Source organism: Drosophila obscura, unplaced genomic scaffold, assembly GCF_018151105.1.
Source record: "Drosophila obscura isolate BZ-5 IFL unplaced genomic scaffold, ASM1815110v1 contig_73, whole genome shotgun sequence".
Taxonomy (NCBI): Eukaryota; Metazoa; Arthropoda; class Insecta; order Diptera; family Drosophilidae; genus Drosophila; species Drosophila obscura.
In genome coordinates this window covers 1,733,769-1,750,575 of record NW_024542865.1, presented here as the reverse complement: position 1 = coordinate 1,750,575, position 16,807 = coordinate 1,733,769, and the positions used below count along the sequence as shown (strand labels likewise).

The following is a 16,807-nucleotide window of genomic DNA, read 5'->3' as shown; positions in this document are numbered from 1 at the left end:
ATGCTCTAGCTTTCTCTGGATCTTAGATTTGTAAGGTGTTTATTTCTGTTATTATTAACAGAAATGATGACAGAGCACGGGTTAAGGATATTCCCATTTTTGTGGGCACAGCTTAGGAATCATTTTCACTCTGCCATAATCAATCAAATTAAATAGAAATCTAAATAAATAAATGGACACATCACATTAACATTGCAAACACACATTTTTATTGTAAATCTTTCGCGTTCCTTCATTACAATCCAAACGTATCAAATGTGGGGGGTATGTGGCGGGGAGTCAGAGCATTTTTTCAAAATGAAAAGTTACAACAATTAATAAAAAAAATAGTTTTCGTCGTTTTGCGCACCCAAATCGGTAGCGGTAGCGGCAGGTCGGGCTAGGGGGGGTGGTGTTATATATGGCCTATGGATATAATATCCATAAAGTGGACAAGGTTATCGAAGAGGAGTACGAGGCATTGGGGGTCCTATAAGTTATATATGTGTCTCGTATAAAGCGATGAAGGGGTTACCGTTTTCGGAATTTTTGTTGGGTTAAAACAAGCACAGAGAAAACACACACAAAAATGAAAGGGCTTTAAATAGAGGTCTTTAAAATATATACAATTGGCCTCTGGACTAAAATTATCGTTGGGTTTAATACACACACACACGCACACACACACACAGACACACAAAAAGAGAAAACGGGGGGAGAGAGAGAGAGAGAGATGGATAGATAGCTAGATAGATAAAGGGGGTGAGTGACTGAGAGAGAGGACGTTTCCAAAGTTGCAAAAATTGGCATTAAGTGGGCGCAGATCCCTTCGCTTTCGGGGGTGGGATGGGGTGTGGATCCTTAGGAGATGGCGCACTCCATTTCACCGTGCTTGGGCAAACAGTCCAGTACGAGTGCCACGGCACGCGACATGTATGTCATGGTTCCATAGCTGCCGCTGGGAGCGCTGTCACCGCACATCGGAACATGAAAGTGAAAGAGAGGGAGAGAGAGAGAGTTAGCTTTAAGGCTGATAGATGTGTATCCTGTGGCGCTCGCCTACCTGTCGTACAGATGCTGACAAATATAGGCCGCACCGCCACACAGTAACATCCCCGAAGCGGCCTGCTGCTGCTCCTTGCCATCCTTGATCTTGGCACAGCACAGTGTGGCATCGCCTTGGACCTTGCGCTGATCCTCGAGGAACAACTGATTGGCCTTGTGCACCAGATGCTCCACATAAATGATGCCACCCAGTGTGGGCACCATATTGTGCTCGGTGACCAGGGTGAGCACCATTAGGGCCTCGACCACCAGCTGCCGATACTCGGGCTGTGGGATCTGATTGAGGGCCGTCTCCACTTCGAGGGCGAACTTAAGCTCGCCGGGCGTCATCTCCTGGGTGAGGCTCTGCTGCAGTACACGTCCCTCGATGGCCAGGCCCTGGCACTTCTCCAGCACCGTCCAGACGCGCGAGTAGAAATCACGCGGCACCCGATTGAGGGCGCCATCAAGACGACGACGACGGAGCCACTGGCCCTGCCGATCATCGATGGTCGCCATCAGGGCATCCTCGCCCTCCGGATCGCCCAGACCGATCTGGCTCTTCTTGCTGACGCGACTGCTCTTGCAGCTGACAATCGACAGATTGCCACGCGCCACTGCAACACAAAGCAAAAGCAATCGAACAAATGAGTGAATGGACGGAAGGAAAAATACCATGGGACATGGGACCATGGGACATGAACATACCACTGCTGACAGCGAACTCCTTGCCGCTGAGTATGTGATAGAGGAGATTCTTCATCTCGAAGGGCGAGAGGTTAAGTAAATGCTCCGATGCCGCCTCACCGTCACAGTTCAAGGTGCGCGACAGCTCTTTGGCCATCACCTGAATGATCAGGCCGACGCGCAGACGCAACATTTCGTGAAACAACTGCGGCTCGGTGCGTATGAACATGGCCAGGTAGACCATCAGCTCCTGTGTGAGCATTGCTGTGCTCTCATCATCTCCATAGGCCTGAAACACACAAAAACGAGTTAATATTGATAGTCTGATAATCCAAATTCTACTTTGTATATATATAGCAATCTATTCACATCGTGTATCAGTTGGCGCAGCTCTCCTTCGGGCAGGGGTGCCGTTATGGTGTGCTCATTATTGGGTGGCATGCCGACGGTGACCTGCTTCTGGCGCACCAGCAAATCGGTGACGGCCTTGGCCAGATCCTCGACACGTTTGCCCAACATCCCGGCCGTGTGACGCACCAGTCCCCAGAGCTTCTGCTGGCAGGCCTTCTCGTAGAGGCCCTTGAGCAGGTCTCGCACGGTGACCACGCGTCCCTCCTCCAGCATTCCTTCAGAGTGAGAAGAATCGTTGTTAGACGGATTCACATTCAGATTCAGATTGAGGCTGCTGTTGTTGCAGTTGTTAGTGGTGTTGGTGCTGCTGCTGCTGTTGCTATTGTTGCTATTGTTGCTGCTGTTGCTGATGTTGTGGCTGTGGCTGTTGATGTTGCTGCTGCTATTGCTGCTGCTGCTATTGGCGGTGGAGGCGGCAGCGGCGCCTCCTGGTGTCGGTGTCGAAGTCGTTTTGGGCGTCGAAGTGGCATTGGCCTTATCCTTGGCCGAATTCGGTGTGGCTGTAATTGAAGCAGTCGCATCATCGATGATCACTGTGGGCAGCTTAGCCCTCGCCTCATGCCCGTCCCCAGTAACCACCACCAGCCCCACCACCACCTGCAGCATTAGCATTAGCCAGTCCGAGCACCACCTCGTCCACGAATGCTTGCTCGAGCTCTTTTATTTGGTTATTTTGTGGTTATTTTTTGTTGGTTTGAGTTTGGGTTAGTTTCGGGTTGCGTTGGGAAACATATATATATATATATATGTAGTATATGTAGTATGGGAAGAATCGGTTGGATTTTGATTGGTTTTTTTTTTTTTGTTAATGCAACATGCGGCGGCATAAGCGGGACACACACAGAGCGCATGCGTGGAATGTGTGTGTGTGTGTGTGTGTGTGTGTGTGTGTGCGTGTGATGTGTGTGTGGCGTGGAATATAAAATAAAACGTAAAAGAAATACAAAAAAATTCGATTTAGAAAACATTCATCAAAGGAGTCCCAAGTAACAAGTAAAAATATAAAATGATGGATTTATGTTTAACATAATTTAATGCATTATAAAGCCATAACTTAAGCAGTAAAGAAAGCGTTTCAAATTGATGTGTATTATTAATGCTAAATGCTAAATAAATTGTAAATAAAGGCAATGCCGATTTGGGATGAAACAATTGACACAAATCACACACAAAAAAAAAACAAAACAAAGATACAAAAAGAGGGGAAAAATAGTTTAACAGAAAGTTGAAGGGATCTCTGAAGGCTAAAAGGGAAAAATAGTTAACAGAAAATTAAAGTTAATTATTGGACAATATCTGGGAGAAGTAGAAGGAAGAGAGTGGGAGAGTAAAGGCACACAAAGAGACAAAAAAAAAAAGAGAGGTAAAAGTGAACAGAAGGGTAAGGATTTCTTTGCCAATCTCTGGCTGTAAATCACAGAAAGTAGGACCATAAAAAGGATTAAAAAATATACACAGAAAGTTAAAAATAGTAAACGGAAAATTTAACGAAATTTTTGGACAATATTTGGGAAAAAATAGAAGGAAAAGCAGGAGGATTAAAAGGGGGATACAAAGAGAATTGGGAAAATAGTTTGTGTGAATGTTAAAGAAATTATCTGCCAATCTCTGGCTATAAATCACAAATCGCAGGAGAGTGGTGTGTGGTGTGTGGGAAAGGAGTGTAAACGACAGCCCTGGGTGGGTGGATTACAAGCCCCGTACCAGTTGGATGCTCTTACAAAACAACGACCACCAACAGTAGCAACGATCTACAACCATCAATATAGACAGACATCTGGGATGGAAAAGACAAACTTACCTCCAGCTCCGGCCATGGCAGAGGCATTATCATCCGATTTATTCTTAAATCCCAGGCCAGCTGTAGACGACCACAAATTACGAGCACGGAGAACGGAGCACGGAGTACGGAGTACGGAGTACGGAGAACAGAACGATGCACGATGCACGATGGACAAGAACAAGAATGTTCATTTTTGAAGGGGGGCACCACAGAGAACAATGAGTACAATAGACACGCATATAAAATGATTGAATGTACGGTTTAGATGCCAACAATTTCATGAATGTAGTAGATCAGACTTATACTTAGGCAAATGTTTGAAATATTCAACTCAACTAAAAAGAAAGGACAATCCAGGCTAAAGACAAAACTGTAGATACCCGTAATCGAAAGAGACTAAACGCATAAAGTACATATTTACATGTATGTATGTGGTACGTGGCATGGAAACAGTCAGACGGACGGATTACTAGAAAATTCTGATTTAACTGTTCACTTACATCTGCGCTCAAGCTTCATATCTCTCTCTCTCTCTCTTTCTGTCGCTTTTGTTCGCAGCTTTTCTAAGCTGCTCTCGCGCTCTCTTGCGCTTTCGCTCTCTTAATTCCAAGCCTCGCTTGAATAGGGCGAACCTAACCTACGTTTACGTTGGTACCTTTACAATGATTGCAACGATACACCTAAGAAACTTCTAGTTGTATCTGCATTTCATTAACATTTTTATCTGCATTTTTAATTCTAATCAATTCCCAAAAACTAAACAAAATATTGAGACAGAATATCTGCAGGACGAATCAAGTGTGTGTTGTGTGTGCTTATGCGTGTGTTTAGGCGTGTGTATGCTTGGCATGTGTGTGTGTGTGTGTGTGTGTGAGGCGTTTGCTTGTGTTTGTTCGTTGTCCTCTCGTTACAGAAGAAACTAAAAGCTTAAAGCTGATCTAAACCATATATTAAAGCAGGCTTGTTTTTCTTTCCATCTCTTGGCTTGACTTGGCACTTACCTGTATTAAAGTCCAGGCCCTGTGTATCGACCAGATACTGCAGTATGTCGCCCTGCTCCTCGAGATTCTCCGTCTCGCGCAACATGGCAATCAGCTCCTCCACCTCTGTGTCCGCAAAATTGGTTTCCGCCCGATGGCGTTGGATGAGAATTTTTGGCACCGTTACTATTATGCATTATTTACAAAATATTCGCACGAACAAAAACGCCAAAACAAATCATACGGCAACAAAGGGAAAAATGTAAAGAGAAAACATACGAAAATATATCAAATTAGGAAACTAAATACGAATTAAAAGAAATGGAAAAGAATGGTGGAATGGCGGGGGTGGGAAACTAACTCTCTTGCTGGCGCACAAACTCGCTGCGCCTATCGATGGCCGAACGATTCGGTCCGTGCGGATCCACGGGATAGATATTCTCGCGAATGACCAGCTCGTTGCCCAGAAGGAGATTCGGCGAGCTGGGCCCCTCCTCGGGCGTGGTGGCAAACACTGAGACATGGCTCTGCTTGTTGGCCTGCAGCCAGGGCGGCGGCACCACCGACGACAGTCGCCGTTCGGTGAGCGGTGAGGGCCCCTCCATGCCCAGGTTATCGGCTGGAAAACAAAAACAAGAAAAATATATGTAAATAAATATAACATAAATAAATACAAATATACAAATAAAAATCCCGCTTACAGTCGACATTTATGGAGCGCGTCTTCTTGATGGCTCCCTTGCAGGACATGCGCCGGCGTAGGGTGCGTGGCCTCAGCTGTGCGCCGCGTAGATTCATTGTACTGCGATTGCTGAACGAGCGCAGCAGATGCTCATCCAAATAGGTCTGCACATCGGGATGCAAACGGTCCGGATAGCCATCCTCGGTGCTGCCCAGAAAACTCAAGTCCGTGATGGCCGAGGTGTTGAGAAAGTCCTTCAGGCTGCCCAACATCACGCGGGTGCCATTGATGTAGCCCGACTTGAGTTTCCTCATCGTTTGGATCATGGCCAGCGGTATCTTGTCCTGGTCTGGATCGGTTATTGACAAAATGTTAGCTTTACTTCTGCTTCAATTTGGGCTCTTGTCTTATTTGTGATGTGTGGATGTGTGGATGTGGCTCATCTTATTTTCTTTGATCGATCGATTGATTGAATGGAATGGAATAGTTTCTGTGGTTGTGTTTGGTTATTAGGGCGCTGTGGCTTATAGCTATGATTTAGTCACACAATAAATACAACAATAACCGATATACGAGTATATAGTATATTATATACGGATCAAATTCTCATCCAAAATTCCAGCAGGGGGGGGGGGGGATTAGTCAAGTGCGCAGTTCAAACCAAGCCAAACAAAAAGGTAATACAAATTAGGAGCACAGCCGCCACACAAAGTAGTTACAGGAGGAAGGGATAATACTTTTGGATAGTAGATGGCATAGAATTTCATAAGCATAGGCATAGGCATAGGCATAGGTAGATTGGTGGATTGGTGGATTGGTGGATACTTAAAAATGAGCTATGGGACGCGTAGTTTGCAGCGACAATTTCAGCGATATCTGAGGCAATGTTTCAATATCATCATATCAATTTTTAAATGTTTTAATTTTACACAAAATTTAGCTATTCTTCAAGCCCATTCTTGGGCTTACACAAGTTAAGATTTTATCGATTTTAAAAGGGTTCATGAAATGATTTGTCAATTGTTTTTGGTTTTGCACACTAAATTTTGATTTTTTTTTTCAGATATCTTCAATACCTTCGGCGTTTGTGCGAATGTTCAAATTTCGCATAAGCGAACGGCCAAACTGTGGCATGTACGGGATGGGTATGCATGGGTAGGGTAGGGTAGGGTTGGATTGGGATGTATTTTGTCTGACTTTTGAGCCAACACAGCGCAGGGCAATTATAGAGCAGAGAGCACACATAAGAAAGAATAGCAATACATATTTTTGGCATTGTTGGTATTATATACATACTCGTGGGTTATATTAAAGTTTAGAGGCAGCATTAAGAGGACTAGAGTAGTAGTAGATAGCTAGAGAAAAGACTAGTTGCAGACACAAGCGAGAAGATTACAGATTGCAGATCACAGATCACAGAATCCATTAATGCTGGAGTTGAATATCAATTTGTTGTTGTTGGTTTTGTTGTGTGTGTGTGTGTGTGTGTGTGTTTGGGGGGTGTGTGTGGGAGGAGTGTTGCTGGAATATATGGATTTTTTCTTCTTTTTTTTTTTTGTTTTTTTTTTGGGATGCAGAATCGGGTTGAGGATTGGTTTTTTGGTTTTTGGTTTTTGGTTTTTGGAATAGTAATTACCTAGCATATAGTGGGTTGCCATTAGTGTGATTGTCGGCCTGCCCAACATGTGACGCCAATTGTTGGTCAAGAATGCTAAATTTGTGGTAAAATTGCTGGCAAGCAAATCGGGATCGCGTGTTGTATAGTATTCTTCATAGTCGATATGCTGTGTAAGTGTTTTATTGTTGTTTGATTGATTGATTGTTTTTGTTTTATTGTTTTCAGTGTTTTGTTTTGTTTTGTTGGTTGGTTGGTTGGTTGGTTGCATTTCGTATAAAATAAACAAGAGAAAGGTATTTTGATTGACTTTTTGTTCATCGATTTTCTATGGCCAATTTTCAATGGAGGAATTTAGGGGATAAACTCAAGAGTAAAGTTCAATCAGAGAGCGGGAAGTAGCGAATGGAAATGTCAACTAAAAACTAAGTAAAATCCATTACAAAAGTGTAAAAATATATGTATAGTATGTATGTATGTGTGGATGGTTTCTATAAGTAGATATGTATGTTTAAAAATTAAAATAGTATCAGGTGGTTCTTTTTTGTCAACTAATTTAAGTTACAGGCTCTACCATAACCAAGAACTAAAATAAAAATAATAATCATTAAGAACTAGTAGAATCGATTGCCCAATGGGCATGTGTGTCTGTCATTCATTTGGATCTAAGTTTTATAATCCAAGTATTACCATATCACACGGTTCAATAAGTTTCCCAAGCACAACTGATTACAAATTAATTAAATTAATTAATGACAAGAATGTGGGCGGCAACAGTGCTTCAAAAGAGCCCGAGAGTGAATGCGCTGAGTGCGGGCTCACGTAAGACTCGAATGCACTACATTTAAACGAAGTGAAACGAATTGAATGAGGAAAAGTCTTGCGTTGTTTCCCGAATATATTAGAATTTACATAAAACAGCATTTCAGCATTTCTCTGCATTAAATTGCGGGCACTTATTGAACCATGGCAAGTACTGGAAATACTGAAATTAGATCCGGCAATCACTCGAACCCACCATTTGACAATCAATATCCAATTGGATGAGAGTAAACAAAGGCCATTGGGGCAATCGAGTGGAATCATATAACAAATGGTTCTCTAATAAATAAATAAATTCAAGTGCGTAATTGTGTCTATGTGTGTCTATGTGTATGTGTATGTGTGTGTGTGTGCATGTGTGTCAATTAATTTATAAACAATACAGAAAGAAAACCAAACGCAAACCCTTGCAAATAAATTTCTTGAAAAAAATAGTAATAATAAAAACAGAAAGAGATTAGCAGATAAAGGAGATAGTAGGGAGGGGGAGAACCACACAGAGAGAGAGAGAGAGATACATGTTAAATGAAACAAAAATTAAAGAAAATTAAAGTACAGTAAAAATTGATGAAGAAGAAGAAACAGAAACAGAAACAAAAAATATTTGCTGTGTTCTGTGTGTTGTTTTTTTTGTTTTTGTTTGGAACCGACCTAAGTGGATGCGCTTCAGCACTAGGGTGACCAGTGGCCGGCCCAGCAGATCCCAAGCGGACTTGAGAAAATTGATTTCGCCCTTAAGGATGTCGATCATGAGTTCGTTATCGGAGGCTATATAGAAGCGCGACAAGTCGGCAAACTGATGCACATCATACAAATAATATAATAATAATAATAGTGATGAATAGTAAATAAAAAATCAAATAAATAATAGAGTAGAACAGAATAGAGCTTAAACAGAGCAAACAGAGTAGGAAGGAGGAAGGAGGGAGCTTTTCTGGGGGGCGGGGATTCAGGGACAAAAAACTGTGAACTCACCTGCGGCGTGAAGGCAAATATACGATCCTTTAGGGAGTACAACTTGCTGGTGCTGAGTATGCCCACATCGCGGGACTTGCGACCGCTGAGCCCCAGCTTGCGATTACGCCCCAGATACGTGTATAGGTGGCTAAGGACACGTGCGGGCTGCACCTCAATGGGCGCCACCTCGGCTATGGTCTGGACATGCAGATCATGCTCGGCCAGCTTGTCGCGTATCTCATTGTCCTCGGCAATGATCACCACTTGGACGACCACATCGGGTTTCTTTTGGGCACCCAGGCGACGATTCAATGGATCCAGTTCGCCCACAGCCAGGAAACCCTACAGGGGAAATGGAAATGAAATAGTTTTAAGTGCACAAATCTCCTGCCTCCACTATGCATACATTACCTCCTGCAATAGGCGGCCCAAAATGAAGAGCGATTGACCCCAAAGGAAGGGGCAACGGCCCACAACTTCGCGCAGCTGTGAGCCCGGTTTTTGGTACTCAAATCCAACCAGATCCTGGGGCACAGCATAGCTTTCGGGCACCAGCAGTGTGCCATCCTCGGAGCGGACCATTATCTTCTCCAAACGATCGGCATACTCCTGCACCGAGCGTTTGTCGTTTTGAAATGCATGGAACAGGATGAGGTAGCAGAAGAAGAGCGGCCATTCGCATTCGATGTTCTCGAACATGCGCAACTCCCAGCGCTCGTAGTAGAGCCTGGAGGGATCTTCCTTCGGTGTGCGATAGCCATCGCGCAGGAAACGCTTGCAGCCGTATTTGCCCTGCAGGCGGGACAGAATCGCATCTTTGGTTTTGTGTATCAGCTGGGCATCGTCCACGGCAAACGCGGGAAAGCCAATCACACACAGGAGGCCCGAGTCCAGCTCCTTGCTGTTGGATTCACGTGGCAGCATCGACTGCAGCACGGCCTGGCATTTGTGCGCCTCGTCGGCCAGCACATGAATGACGCTGGCCGGTCCGCCGCGTGCACCAAACAAATCCAATTCGTTCATGGCCTCCAAGGCGGCCTTGGCCATGCCAATGGAGCTGGCATTCAATTCCGGCTCACCTGGAACATAGAATTTCGATATTGAGATGCACAAAACGGGGCGGAGCATTCACCCACCGTGATTGGTCTTGTCGCCTCGCTCCCAGATGCCATAGTCGGGTATGGAGTAGGCCGACTCAATGTAAAAGACCAGGTTCTGTATGAACGACACCTCGTCCAGGGAGAAGACAATCTGCAGGCCAGAGGCCGTCATTTGGGCCAGGATCAGCAGATACAGAGAGACGGCATCGATCTGCAGATGACCCCACTCGCCATCCCCGACCACGGGCAGGCCATTCTTGCTGGAGTACTTGGCATGCAGCGAATCGTACGGGCTCTGCGTCATCTTGAACTTTTCGACCTTGTCCTTTTGGTTCATCATGGCCATGAGCAGGCCGCGCATTAGCTTCACACAGCTTTGCTCCAGCTCATAGCATTTGGCACGATCCTCGTCCTGGTCGGCGATCTTCTTGTAGGCCATCGACAAGCCCCAAACGGCCAGAATGCAGTACACATTGTCGCGTATCCATGCATGCGAGTTGACATTGGAGGCAGGAAATAGGCCGGTAACCGGCTCCTGGTGCGCCAATATCAGTCGGTGAACAATGCGCTGATAGTAGTCCAAGCGGACGCCCGAATTGCTACGGGAACGCATCTCGGAGATGTGTGCTATGTGCTGTGAGCTGTGGCTACTACACGTACAAAAAGAGCATGTCATGTGTGTGTTAATATCGTTGGATGCGTCTGCTGCTGCTGCTGCTGCTCTTGACATGATCACTTACATAATTTAGAATCGTTTGTTGTGGTCTGTGGGGCAGGCAGGGCACGCACGCATGCAATTGTTGTCTCACGGCCGTGAGAGGCGCCTCTCACACAGAGGCAGAGGATGACCGACCCGACCGACCACTGCGACCACACGCTTCCTCAACCTCTAGAACCCGCTAGAAACGTCGTCAGCACTTGCACTCCAGATCATTCTCGATGAGAAGTCGTATGTGAAGTTACGCGAGTGGCCACAATCAATAGCAATGTATTTTCTGTCCGTTCTTTGCAAATAAAATGTATTGTAATTAAAAAAACCAAACCAAAAGTCAACTCAATGTCATGCAGTGTGACCAGAGCTGGTCAAATAGTGCTGGTTCGTTCATGAACGAACCAAAAAAATAACTATAAATATATTGTTTTCTTGTTGATGATCAGAAATCATATTTCTCGATTTTCATATTCGGTTTAGTCTTGCCAATTAGCTAGAGCCCTCAGCACTGTACGTATAATTTTATGCGATGAAATAATCAATTTTCTACAATATTAGTTAACTGAAAGTACTCTCATTTATTTGATTGTTTTTAAAATGTGGCTTAAGAAAAAAAGAGCAACAAAAAATATAGTAAAACATAAGTGTTGAAAAGTTATTATTTTAGTTTAGTCTCACAATCATATTTTACTTTATATAATGAATATTGTTTAACCGATAGTTTAGGCGATAACTGAATATCGATGGGGTATGATCACTTGATTAAAAGAAAAGAGAGGACACGCGGGAAGAAATATAGTTTTAAGTTTGAAAATTGTAAAAGAAACTAAATAAACGCGCAAAGCGCAACGGAATGGACAATCAAAGAGTGTGACGGATAGCCAATCCAACGCTTTCGAGCCGGATAATACAGTTAACATTCCACAGGTACAACAACATGGCTTTCGAGCCGGATAATACAGTTAACATTCCACAGGTACAACAACATGGTCCTTCGTAGCCTTGTGAAACAGCATATGAAATATGCCACATCGCATTTGCTTTAGCACTTACGACACTAAGAGACGCTATTTCATCATCCGTTGTAAGTGTGTAGCTATGTATGGTTCTAAGTTGTCATTTAGACACGCATACCAGCAACAGACAGTTGCACCGACGCATACACACAACACACAGACCCAACGACATTATATGTATAAGCCCAGGCTTGGGTATACATAAAAATTTGCAGCAGCAATAAGGCAGATATCAGACAGCGATCATGCCACCAAAGCGCAAGCCGAAAACGCCTAAAACGGCAGACAAAGAAAAGATAGCTGCCGACACGACATACAGCATATTTCCGATTATGATGAAATTAACAACACAGTAGTTCCAGCTTCGACACCTTTCCTGCTACACAAAAGGAGGATAGGAACGTCAGAATGCTCTGAAATCGAATGGGAACCAAATTCAAATGGATTTTTTGATGACAACAAGTTGATCTTCAACAACAAATAGAACTGGAACGGGAGCGACCTCAGGAGCGTGCAAAACAACGATACATGAGACAAACACAGGCGGAATCCAGAACACGTAATTGGATCGACGGACTTCCACGTAAGTTCAGTTTGAGTGTAGCGCTGACATAGTAACAACGAAAGGCGAGTCCAAATTTAATTGCAGTTTTATGGCAGACAAACAATCGCGCAGGATTTACCAAATTTGAGGCGACCCTTTAGACTGGCCATTTTCACGCTAGTTTGTCAACAGCACAGCGAGTTGTAAATTTAATGATTACGAAAATATTATCGTTTAGAAAGGCTTTGCAGGTAGGCTAAGGAAGCAGTACAGTCGCTTTATTATGCCACAAAATGTTGATGTGTCATTGGGTTTTGAAGAACGATTTGGCGATGCAAATCATATTGTCGCAGTTAATTGATAAATAAGAAATATTCCTGTTTTAAAAGATGACAAGTGTGAAAGATTTATCAATTTAAATGACCAACTTACAAATTTAATTCATACTTTGTTGTCCCTTGAACAAATTGACCATATTCGAAATCCGATTTTGTTTAATGACATATTGGAAAAACTTCCAGTATCACAACGCATGTCCTTTATGCAGCATTATCAAGAAACAGATAAAGACGAACCACAACTTCTAGTGTTGCAGAGATGGATTGGCAAAAAAGTAAAGCTGCTCAATTATTAGGGTATGGACTGAACAAGCCAAAGAAACGACACTTACTATATCGGATGATAAATGGCCACTAAACAAATAACGACTAAATATTTAATTTTTGTAAACTGAATGATCACTATGTGTCATCATGTGCAAATTTAAAAGCCTAGACGTTGACAAACGCTGGGGACGTCTCAAAAATCATTTGTGTATTGCATGTTTATGTGAATCATGCAATGAAAATTGTAAACGCAAAAAGATTTGTAGTATTAATAAGTGTACATACAGCCATAATACATTATTACATAAAGATATGCCACCGAAAATCAAGAAGATCAACCCTGCATCTCAACGCCAGAGAGATCAAGTGAATAATGTCGCCAGTCTGACAAAAGAGATCTTGGCTAGACATCCTGGATTAGACGAGAACCTGGGAACTGATATCAACGAAGAATCCCTAGAGAAACAACAAGAGATGATTGAATCTATTGCCTCTAATTATCCTGGTCTGAGCGGTGCCAACCCTTCTGTTCAACCTTGTGGGATAGATGGGAAAGATTCCATTGCACTGTTAGATGCCAACCCCCCTATAGAGGATGATGGAGCAGATGACTTTGTCCAAGGTGAGAATATGGTATCCTATGATTTGGAGAAGAAGACCAGCCCGTCTAGTGATCTTCCGGGGACATCCGTCGGATCATTGCTATGTCTATTAATCTCCAAGATTAACGGATTAAACACTGGGGTCCAATTTGAATTAAAGGGGAATCCCTTAAATCTAGACGTTCAGATCAAACAAGCACCATCTGATGAGCTACTAAACCTCCCGTCTCTGACATCTCTCTTGAAGGATGTTGAGATCAATAAGAGCCCCCCGAGCGCTCCAGATGTATCTCAAAATGCATGTGACCTTCTCGGCATGAGATCGAGATGGCTCAAATTGATGGAGAAGGGTTATCAATTGAAATATTTGGACAAGACGTGCAGGAAGACTTATTGCATCCATCCGGATAACGAGGAGGTATCTTTTGATATTATGTCAAGGGCCTATGAGGGAATATCAGTATTCCCCTCAAGCGATTTCAACTTGGTGAAGAGATTGTTAATCTTCCAAAAGAATGGAATGATATAGCACTCATTGATTTTTCGCCACTCAGAGCTCCCAAGCAGTAATTCAAAAGAACAAGCTTAACAATAATCCACTGACAACATGAAAAAAAAAAAAAAAAAAAATTGGAAGTTTCTAAATGACTTTAAGGACTGTGCATATCAGAATGCAATGCCTAAGATACTTATTGGACAAGACAATTGGTCACTCATAGTCACGCGTAAAATTAAACATGAATCCTTTAGTGGCCCAGCGATTAGCAAAACACTCTTGGGATGGGTTGTTCACGGCAATGTAAATTTAAATGGTTCGGACAATAATTCAAATTATATGTTACACGTAACTGACTGTTCATATAGAGACGAAATAGACGATTTAAGTATTTTGCACAACCTTGTCAAGTCCTATTGGTCAATGGAGAATGAAATGACTTTTCCAAAAGATAATCCAATATCTCTGGACGACAAAAAATGCTTGGATATCATTGATAGACACTTGTAGAAAAGGAAATAGATTTGAGTGTGGGTTATTTTGGGAACGAGATACTGTATTGCCAGAAAGTTACAATAACGCATACAATCGACTAATTCTGTTAGAACGCAAAATGACAAAAACAAACTATATGGTTTAAAATATCACGAAGTGATAGAATCATATATAGACAAAGGATACTTAAAGAAATTAGTGAGATGAATCTTCAATTCAAACCCCCTTGACCTACTATTTACCACATTTTGGTGTTACAAATATCAATAAGCCAAACAAACTCCGGATTGTCTTTGATGCGGCTGCAAAAAGTCATGGTACTTGCTTAAATGATTATCTTCTGACAGGTCCCGACCTTTACAACGAGTTGACAACTGTTTTAATGAATTTTAGACGGTCTAAGATAGCATTTGTTGGTGATATTAAGGAAATGTTTTTGCAGATAAAAGTCAGACAGGAAGATAAACAAGCCAAAGATTTTGTGGCGAGGATATGATCGTCTAAAAACCCCTGACACATATCAGATACAAGTACTTTTCTTTGGTGCAAAATGCAGTCCGTGTATTGCCCAACAAACTAAAAACCGAAATGCCCTTGACTTTCAAGATCAGTTTCCACAAGCATGCCAGGAAATAGTTTCAAAACACTATATGGACGATTACTTAGGAGGAACTAAGATATTGCAAGCGCTGTTCAGATGATAAAAGACGTCTCGCATATCCACAAACAAGCAGGTTTTGAAATGTGTAATTGGAGTTGTAATTCATATGAAGTTTTGGAGCAACTCACGGACATAGACAAACGAAAACGGAACCAAAAACGAAAAGTTTGACTGAGGAACGCGTATTAGGATTGATATGGGATTATGAGAAGGATTTTTTTACGTTCAATCTAAAATTTCAATCAATTTACAGCGATATCTTGACTTTACTAGACGACCGACAAAGCGCGAAATTCTAAAACTCACCATGTCGATCTATGACCCTTTAGGATTTCTTTCTAATATTTTGATAGCAAATAAAATACTTTTACAAGCTATCTGGGAAAGTGGCATGAGTGGGATGACAAGATAACGACTGAAAACTGTTCTTTGTGGGAAAAATTATGCAAAATATAGCCAGGTTAAGTGAACTAAATATCTCAAGGAAAATGACTAATTTAAATATTGACGAATGTAATGTGCAGCTACACATATTTTGCGATGCCTCAAAATTGGCATATGCTTCGTGTGCATATTTGAGATTTGACGATGGAAAACATATAGACTGTTCGCTTGTCCTTGCTAAGTCGAGAGTCGCACCACTTAAGCCAATGTCCATACCAAGACTTGAGTTACAGGGTGCACTTCTCGCCGCACGACTGAGTAAGACAATTAAAGAAATGATAAATATCCACATTGACAAGACTTATTTATGGACGGATGCAGAGATAGTGTTGAATTGGCTTAAATCGAGTACCAAACGATTCAAAATCTTTGTTTCACAAAGATTAGGTGAGATTAAAGAATTGATAAACATTGGCGACTGGAGATATGTACCGACAAAGCTCAACCCCGCAGATGAAGCCACAAAGATTCGAGACATAGACTTTTCATCAACTAGTTCTTGGTTGAAAGGACCCACGTTTTTGAGTAAACATGCAAATGAATGGCCAAAGGGAAAGTTGTTTAACGAGATTCAGGTTCATGATGATCAGGTGACAGTAGAATATGTACACGTCACTACAATTATAAATGATGCCAATATTTTGCCAGATCCTGTACGATTTTCCAACTGGATGAGGTGTTTGAGAACAACTGCATGGGTCTTACGGTACATAAATAATTTAAAGCCTTTAAAATACAAGCGGACTAACAGCGAGCTGACTGGGACAGATATTGACAGTGCAGAGTATTTGATTTTTAAAAATGTTCAACCACAGAGCTATGGGACAGATTGACTGTCTCTTAGCCAATAAACCAATAGCAAACGCGAGCAAATTAAAAACATTACCAATATTTATCTCAGAAAATGGATTACTCAGACTCAAAGGACGGTTAGATAATGTTAGTGAAGGGAATTTGATTATGATTCAAAAAATCCAATCGTTTTATCCAAAGACAACCAAGTTACGATTCTAATTATTCAATTTTATCATTTTAAAAATTGTCACATCGGTACAGAAACAGTGATAGCTAATCTCCGACAAAGATTTTGGATAACCAACTGTCGAAATACAGTTAAAGGTAATTCGTAATTGCCAACTTTGTAAAAATAAGAGAGCCCTTCCACAGGTGCC

At 42.3% G+C, this 16,807-nt stretch overlaps 1 protein-coding gene across 8 annotated transcripts; it reads right to left on the bottom strand.

Annotated features, from left to right (window-relative positions):
- Positions 1 to 186: 186 nt before the first annotated feature.
- LOC111065215 (probable phosphorylase b kinase regulatory subunit alpha) lies at positions 187 to 11,133 on the bottom strand. 8 transcript variants are annotated; one of them, XM_022353265.2, is made up of 13 exons: positions 10,801 to 11,131; positions 10,097 to 10,710; positions 9,372 to 10,039; positions 8,979 to 9,302; positions 8,655 to 8,799; positions 5,586 to 5,915; positions 5,246 to 5,503; positions 4,906 to 5,070; positions 3,923 to 3,982; positions 2,080 to 2,621; positions 1,732 to 1,999; positions 1,043 to 1,640; positions 187 to 946 (listed from the first exon to the last, which is right to left on the bottom strand). In XM_022353265.2, exons 2-13 carry the CDS (start codon positions 10,671 to 10,673, stop codon positions 841 to 843), a joined length of 4,041 nt encoding a protein of 1,346 aa, XP_022208957.1. In that variant the 5' UTR covers positions 10,674 to 10,710; positions 10,801 to 11,131; the 3' UTR covers positions 187 to 840. The 8 variants fall into 8 exon arrangements, with proteins under 8 accessions (XP_022208957.1, XP_022208960.1, XP_022208956.1 ...); XM_022353268.2 differs by having other exon boundaries at positions 2,080 to 2,336; XM_022353264.2 differs by lacking the exon at positions 8,655 to 8,799 and adding an exon at positions 7,203 to 7,350.
- Between the last annotated feature and the right edge of the window lie 5,674 nt (positions 11,134 to 16,807).